General features: G+C 43.1%; 1 protein-coding gene across 1 annotated transcript; it reads right to left on the reverse strand.

Moving 5' to 3' along the window:
• Positions 1-3,417: 3,417 nt before the first annotated feature.
• Positions 3,418-6,750, reverse strand: CXCR4 (C-X-C motif chemokine receptor 4). Its single transcript, XM_065638051.1, has 2 exons — positions 6,686-6,750; positions 3,418-4,942 (listed from the first exon to the last, which is right to left on the reverse strand). Exons 1-2 carry the CDS (start codon positions 6,722-6,724, stop codon positions 3,881-3,883), a joined length of 1,101 nt encoding a protein of 366 aa, XP_065494123.1. The 5' UTR covers positions 6,725-6,750; the 3' UTR covers positions 3,418-3,880.
• Positions 6,751-7,691: the final 941 nt, after the last annotated feature.

A 7,691-nucleotide genomic window follows, 5' to 3' on the forward strand; every position in this document is an offset into this window, starting at 1 on the left:
AATATAAAAAATGGCCTTTTCAACCAAACATCTAGAGGTGGTCACTTTGTACATTGTCCAACTAGAACTCAACCATCACAAGATAAACCATTCATTTGTATGAATGGCTCCATGTTATTACTGCGACTTCCTTTTTAGTTTCATGGTGATTTTGTTTTGATTTATGTAAATCCATAGAAGTCGAACCCCCTGTATAATGATTGTGTCATAAGACTAGCCAAGAAAAAACAAGAAACTCCACCTTACTGGCTGCCTTCTATAGCCTGCATACATTAGCCCTGACATGCTCACTACCACTGCTCCTCGTTTCACATGCTCCTCTGATGTGGACTCTGCACAAGCTGATTAGAGTAAAAATATGCAATACAAATAATGGATTATAGTGTAATTTTATCCCACTGCTTGAAGTATTCTAACTTTACTTCCAAACAGCCTTTCAGAGGAAGCAAAAGTAAGTTTATGTACACATTCTGTTCTTGGTTTAGCCTTGTGTGATCCAGAGGATTTCTAACTAATCTTAAGCACTCAAAATGTGTGCATTATAGTATTAGGTGAATATCCATGTTTTAGTCCCTTATTGCTGTTAGCACATTGTAACAACCATGGCAAAATACTTAGTGACTGAATTCTGTGCAAAGAGTGTTCATAAATACATTGTAATGTATTTCTTTGTAAATACATTATAAACATTTTAATTACCATATAACTTTTTAAACTGGTTTGTAACTAATACTCACCAGTACTCACATTTGTTTTCTGTATCTTGAGTTGCATATTTAAAATTACTTGAGCACAGCCATTATTTTGTGACATCAAGAAAATGCTGAGACCATGCGTTGTGTATATCTTTAAGAGTGTCATTTTGATTATTCTATATAATAGAGAGGAATGATTTGGAAAAAGACTTGGGAAGTCTCTTTGAAAGCTTTGGAAAGTTCTTGATGTATGTGGACTTGTTCAGTGGATAGATTACAAAATTAGGTCTATTCACCTGTCACTGAATTTACACTTTGAGAAATGCATTTACTGGAACTACTTTTCATTCACAAAGACGTAAAAAGTTAGAGCCTCAACAAAAATCAGCTTAAAGGTGATTTTGTTTTAAAGGGAAATAAATTCAGATTTTTTACAGGCTGTATTTGGAATAGCTCAGTGACTCAGAGACATTTGCCCAATTTGCTGTGACTTACTCAGAGGTAAAAGGACAGAACTGGCTTCATAATTTCTTACTATGTTTCCTCATGACAACTGAATTATTTTTGCAAATATTTGCTCTGTAAACAGCAAAAATATATGTTCTATTCTTATTTATAGATATATAAAGCTATTTAAAAAGAAATACACATTGATTTTTACTCATTTTTCTTGCTGAAGCAAAACCCTAATAATCTTGCAACTTCTTTTCAATACATTCTTTTGCCCATAGTTTCACTAATTCTACTGAAAACAATGACAGTTTTATAAAACTAATGAAGGTCTCATTCCTCTGGGGCATGGGTTGTGTTTTAGTTTTGCTAATTTATTTTCTACACAAATGCTTTCTGTTGTTTGTTTAAAGTGTCCTTTTATAGTGGTCTTTGGCAGTAACATGGACGGCTGAGTTTATTCTGTTGTGCACCCTCTTTCCTGCTTACTCTCTGCTTGAGGTAACAGTTAGCTGATGGTAAAGTGTAATGGGAATAATCGAAGTTCATGCCAGAGGGCTCTAAATATTTCCTCAACAAATAAGCAACAGTGTGTTGATAGCCAATAAGTGCAGTTAAATTACAGTGATTGATTGGGCTGTGGTGGAAATCAGAATCGTTTAGAACAACAAATTCTTCCTGGCAAACCCTCACTAAATTAAGAAAACACACAAATGAGCAACAAAAATAAACCATTTAAGAAGTTCTGCTCCTATACCATGTTTTCCTCATTTCTCAACTCTCCTAACAAGGAGCAACTTGATGAAAGTGAGACCTTTTGTTTCTTGACAATGCATCTTTTTCTGTTAATTTATATTATGTTGAGTGAAGATAAGACATTAGGGTTGAACTGACCTAAAAGTTTAATTCCTGAAAGGGGACACCTTCCTCTTCTCTTTTTTTCACACTTTTCTCTCCTCGTGCCTGGCTCCAGGTTACAGGGTCTTGCACTTTTGCAGTGCTTGTTGGACTCCTCATTGAGCTCATTCAATTCACTAAATTGCTGGAAAATTTTTTTTTCTGTTGGGTTAGTTTTGTGCTGGTTCAGCAAATTGAGTCAGCTCAACATAGAATCAGATGATTTCTACCATCCTTGCAAGGGAAAAAGCAGGCAGGACGCAATCAAGGTTGCAGCCTTCTGACTGAAGTAGGGAAGTTGAAAACAGAGAGGTCTTGTATTTATAGCTGAAACAAACCATGCAATTTAATGTGTAGTTTAACATAGTGGTACATGCTTCACAAAATCACTAGGATGCTGTGAAAACACCTTCTTTCTGGGCAATATTGAAATATCCATGTTGCTTATTTCAGTTCTGTGTGCTAATAGGTATTGGTTTTTACTTTTTTTGCCTTCCAAACAGTTAAATATTTATAGGACAGTTGTGTTTGTTTTTTTAGTGTAGGAACATACGAATATTCACAATAGCTCTGTCGTCCTGGGTGTTCATTACTTTTGAATGTACTCTACTAACATGAAGATGTGACTGAGACAAATAGGATTTCAACTTTAATTGTTGGAAATTCTGTAGTCTGGCTGGTTTCTACTAAAAACATATTTTTAAAGAGAATTGGTACACATTCTGGATTTTTAAAAAGAATGTTAAGAAGATTATATTATCTTAAGAAAATGTGGATGTAGACAGGATAGGGAAAACTCCAGAGAAAAAACACTTATCTTCCACAGATACACCAATAACTATTTCTCATCCAAATGCAAAGTCAAAAAGCAAAATGGCTTTGATTCAACTACTTAATTACTATTACCATGTGAAACTAAATTTAGAAGAACAGCAAAAGGCAGAATGTAGGATTGACTTTATAAAGAGGCTGTAAACTTTTAGCAATTGCTTAAATAGATTGGTTTTCATTTGCAGATATATTGCCTTGTGAAAGTTCTTTGTTTAAAGTGATAGTTTAAATCATTTTAAAGATAATGTTAACTGGAATGAATGTATTCTGGTGAAAAAAACCAAATTACTTGGGACACACAGGTGTCAACTGAATAATCACTATGTACTGAAAGTCATTTTCCTGCTTTTCATCCAAGTGCCCTGCAATTTTCAAAGAAATTATTGTGCATTGAGAATTGCAAACAAAAGCACTGAGAAAAAAAAAAAAAACAGAAATGAAAATACCACTCAAAATAACTTTTTGTCTTATACTTTTATTTACCTTGAACAGAATTTTTTGCAAACCATCAGTTACTGAGAATGGGGAAAAAATCCCTAGCATGTAACAGAGGAGGCGGCTTTGGTTATAAGTGCCATTTCTACAGCAGAGTTAAGCTATTGTAAACCAAACATCTTGTAATAAGGTAAAAAACTCCAGCCAAAATTTTTAAGAATTTAACAGCAACACTGAAGACATTTACATATAAACAACAGAGAAATAGTTTCTAAACTTTTAACAGTCACTTGCTACAATCCAGAAGTGTTTAGTTCACATATCTATACATACAGACAAGCACTAAAACTTTTGTGAACTAACCACTTGTCCACAGGACCCGCCTAGACAGTTTATCATCAATACGAAAGGGGTTTTTTATATAAATAAGTCAATTAAACTTCACAAAGACTAAAAGAACCAATATAAAATTCCAACTGTAAATAAATCTGTACATTATGGTCAGTCTTGTTTTTCTGAAATCTTGCCTGACTTTAAAGTGTCTATTTATAAAATGATGGCAAGGAGCAGCGTTAGCTGGAATGGAAACTTGAAGACTCGGACTCTGTAGAAACAGAAGAATGTCCCCCACGTTTGCTTTTTGAAAGAATCTTGAGGCTTGACCCTCTGCTAACTGATGTCAAAGCATTTTGTGCTGATGTTTTGAATTTGGCACCCAGGAAGGCATACAGAATTGGATTCAGGCAACAGTGGAAGAATGCCAGGGCTTCGGTGATGGAGATCCATTTATGCACGATCGTCTCCAAGCTGCAACGATGTCTGATGACTCCTAGCAAGATGAATGTGTCGATGCTGATGCCGATATAATATGGCAGCCAGCAGGCAAAGAAGGCGAGGATGAGGATAACCGTTGTCTTCAAGGCTTTGCGCTTCTGGTGGCCTTTTGAATGTGACAGCTTAGATATTATAATACAGTAGCAAGTCAGGATTATTAGACCAGGCAAGACAAGTCCTACCAAGATATGCTGAAATCTGAAAGAAATCAGCCAGTTTTCATGAGGATACATGCGATCACATAGATACTTTCCTTCTACTTCACTAGTACTGGCAAAAATTATGTCAGGCACTGTCAGAAGCACAGCTGGTAGCCACACGCCCACATACACCACCTTCTCAGCCAACAGCTTTCGTGGTCGCTGGCTGTTGGTAGCATGGACTATTGCCAGGTAGCGATCTAAACTTATAAAGGCCAAAATCAAGACACTGCTATAGAGGTTGACTGTGTAAATGACATGAACTGCCTTACACAGAACATTCCCGAAGTACCAGCTTATGGCCGCATCCACAGACCAGAATGGCAAGGTGATGACGAAAAGGAGGTCAGCCACAGAGAGGTGCAGCCTGTATTTATCAGTCATGCTCCTTTGTTTCTTCTGGTAGCCCATAACAACAATAACCAATCCATTGCCGATTATTCCCGTCAGGAAGATGATGGAGTAGATTGTTGGCAAGAAGATCCGGTTGAAATCAGCATTCTCATGCTGAAAGCATGGCTCTCCGTAGTCTCCATAGTCACCTGAACCAACCTCATCTGTGCCATTATCAGAAAATTCAATGGTGAACCCAGAGGACAGCTAAAAGGAAAAAAAAAAAATTTAGAAGTTAGCTTCTCTGCAAAAGCTCACTCAATATGTCAGTATGTTAAGAGTTGCCTGAACAGTCTCCATCATCATGAAAAGGCAAACTTTTTAAAAACCAGATGGAAAACCACAATTTTAAAATATATATGTGATATACAGCAAATAAGAACAAGTTAAAAAACTTCCTTTGTCTTTAAGGACTAAGGTCTTGTAAGGCCAGGGCATGAAAGGGAAAAGAAAGATAATGGCTACTCCCAGAAATGTTGTTGGTTCTGGACACTTCACTGCTCTAATTTAGATGCGTACTACAGATGGAGGAGCCCCGAAGTGCTGGATGCAAGAGGTTAGTCTGCACAGAATATTACCCATGACATTTAACTCTTACAACAGAGAGCTATAAAAAAAAAATACACTTAGACGGTAATACTGCTGCCCCAAAGCCCCTTCTCATTAGCTGGATGGGGTCAAGGAGAAACGGAGAAGGTACTCTCGGCTGATGTAATAAAGGATAAATAATAGCAAGAATTCCCTGCTGAGAAGCAACTGACAGCTCCACACACAGAGACAGGGGGAAAAAACCGTGAAGCCCATAAAGAAAAGAAAGGAAGAGGTGACCTTAAGCAGGGGAACTCATACCCCGTGGAGGGTCATCACGAGTAGCCACGTTCCCTGCCTTTGTTCCCCACCCGTTGCAGTGGCGGGGCAGGGGTGACGCGGGCTGGTGCTGGGCTGAGCCAGACTGTGAACCAAGTGCAGCAGTGGAAAAAGGAAGCGAAATTCTGGTGAGGGCATGAAAGCACATCAGGAAACCACCAACGGTTTTGGCCACCACGCTGCAAAGCAATGCAGGCGGGCGAGTGCCACCTGGCCTTGTACAATTCCTCGGGTTTTCAGATTTTAGTTTTCATGCCCCGTGTACCATGAGCCCCTGACCCCCGCGCGGGACGCGCCCCGAGGATCCCGCAGCACTTCGCACAGGGATGCACCAGCCCCAGCCGGGCATTGACTGCGGATTAAAGTTGCAACTTGCCAGAGATCTCCAGTTTGCTCCTAACTACTCTCAAAAGCCCGTGGCAGAAGAGCGGGCTCTGCATGGGGACACCGCTCGGCCGGAGGGGCCGGCTGGGCGCTGCCGCCGCTCCCCGCGCCGCCGTGCGCCCCGGCACACCGACAGCCCGGGGTCAAGGCGGGCGCCGGGGCCCAGGGATGCCATCCCTGGCGTTACATCACTCCAAACTTCCTCGCTTGTGTCCCCCCTCATCATTCCCGTGTCTCTAACTGCTCTACTGGCGTTTTTCAGTCCACAATAGCGCCACATGTCACTGCAACTGACGGCTAAGAAGCAAAGCCCGAGGAAAGAAGCGGGAGTCCAGCAGCGGCTGCAGCTCTAGCAAGGTCCGAAGCGCTGCAGCCAGGCACAGCAGCAGCAAGAGGCCGGGGCTGAGCCCTGCCCGTTTGCGCCCCGCATACCCCCGCAGTTACGCGGGCTGGGAAGCCGGAGGCAACGCGGCGCTCGGCTCCGCGACCCCCGCCTTGTCCCGGCCCCGCTCCCCGCGCGGCTCGGGGCGATCCCTCCCCTCCGACACCCGCTCTTTCCGCCGAGGGCATCTTTGTTTGCAAACAGCGCGCACATGGGCGACCACTGCGGGGAGCCGGGGCTGTCGTCCCCCTGCCGCGGAGCAGCGGCGTCGAGCAGCCAGCGCGGCCCCGCCGGCCGGCGCAGCTCCCGGCACTTACATCCAGGCCGTCAAGGCTGTTGTCCATGCTCTGAGCCATCTAACGGTCCCGGGCTCTCGAGTTGTTGTTGCCGCCGCGCCTCTGCCAGCGCCGTCACTCGCAGCTGCACCAAACACCCGCCCCGGTTCTTCTGGCGGGACGCGGCTCTTATAAGTTCCCCCGCTGCCCCCCCGCCCCCGGGGCAGCCCGCAAATGGCTCCTCCCCGGCGGGTGTCACCGCGGCCCCGGGCTCCGGGCGGGCGCCTCGGCCCGCCCTTTGTCTGCAGCGCCAGGGCTTGGGAACTGCACTTGCCCCGAGCGCCCGCGGGGGCGTTACTCTTCACAGGGGTATTTGCCACGCTCTGATTGATGTGTTCGTACAATTGGGTTTTTGAATTTCCCCTCAAGAAAATTCTTTGAAGTGTGTTGTCGGGCCCCGTGTTGCCATGGGTACCCCAGGCGAGCTCCAGGTGAAGTCATTGGTCCAGGAATCGTGATGGAGGAGGAAGACAAGAGGTCCTGCATACCCTTCAACATACAGTCAACTCAGTCCCCAGAGTTGTCTCCCATCCCTACTGAGAAGAGAGTTTCCTGAGAGGTGCAGGAATTAAGGGCATGGTCCTTACTGAGGGATGAGAGGTTCTGCAGACCGACCCGAGTGGGCTGCCGTTGCCTGCTAACTCCTCTGCCGTCTGTGGTTTGGGTGAGAAGTCTAACGAGGAGCTGCAGGTGCTTTGCCAGCACGTCTGAGATATGATGATGGTTCCAAAAAGCTTTGGAACATTACAAGGAATGTGTTAAGGAAATAATAGAAATCAGGAGGAAAATAAAACATTGTCATAATAATGGTGCTGCCAACTTCATTTAAAACCATGGGGTTTCATGCTTAGTATCTTGTAATCTAAAAATAGCAGACAGCGAGCTCTTTATTTCCCCATTAATATCAGGAAAGCTGCTTGTCTTTTTCTTTAGTCTCAAGGGTGAATATCTTTGGTAATTATTTGTTTCCAGTAGTTGGATAATCTAA

This window comes from Caloenas nicobarica, chromosome 6, assembly GCF_036013445.1.
Source record: "Caloenas nicobarica isolate bCalNic1 chromosome 6, bCalNic1.hap1, whole genome shotgun sequence".
Taxonomy (NCBI): domain Eukaryota; kingdom Metazoa; phylum Chordata; class Aves; order Columbiformes; family Columbidae; genus Caloenas; species Caloenas nicobarica.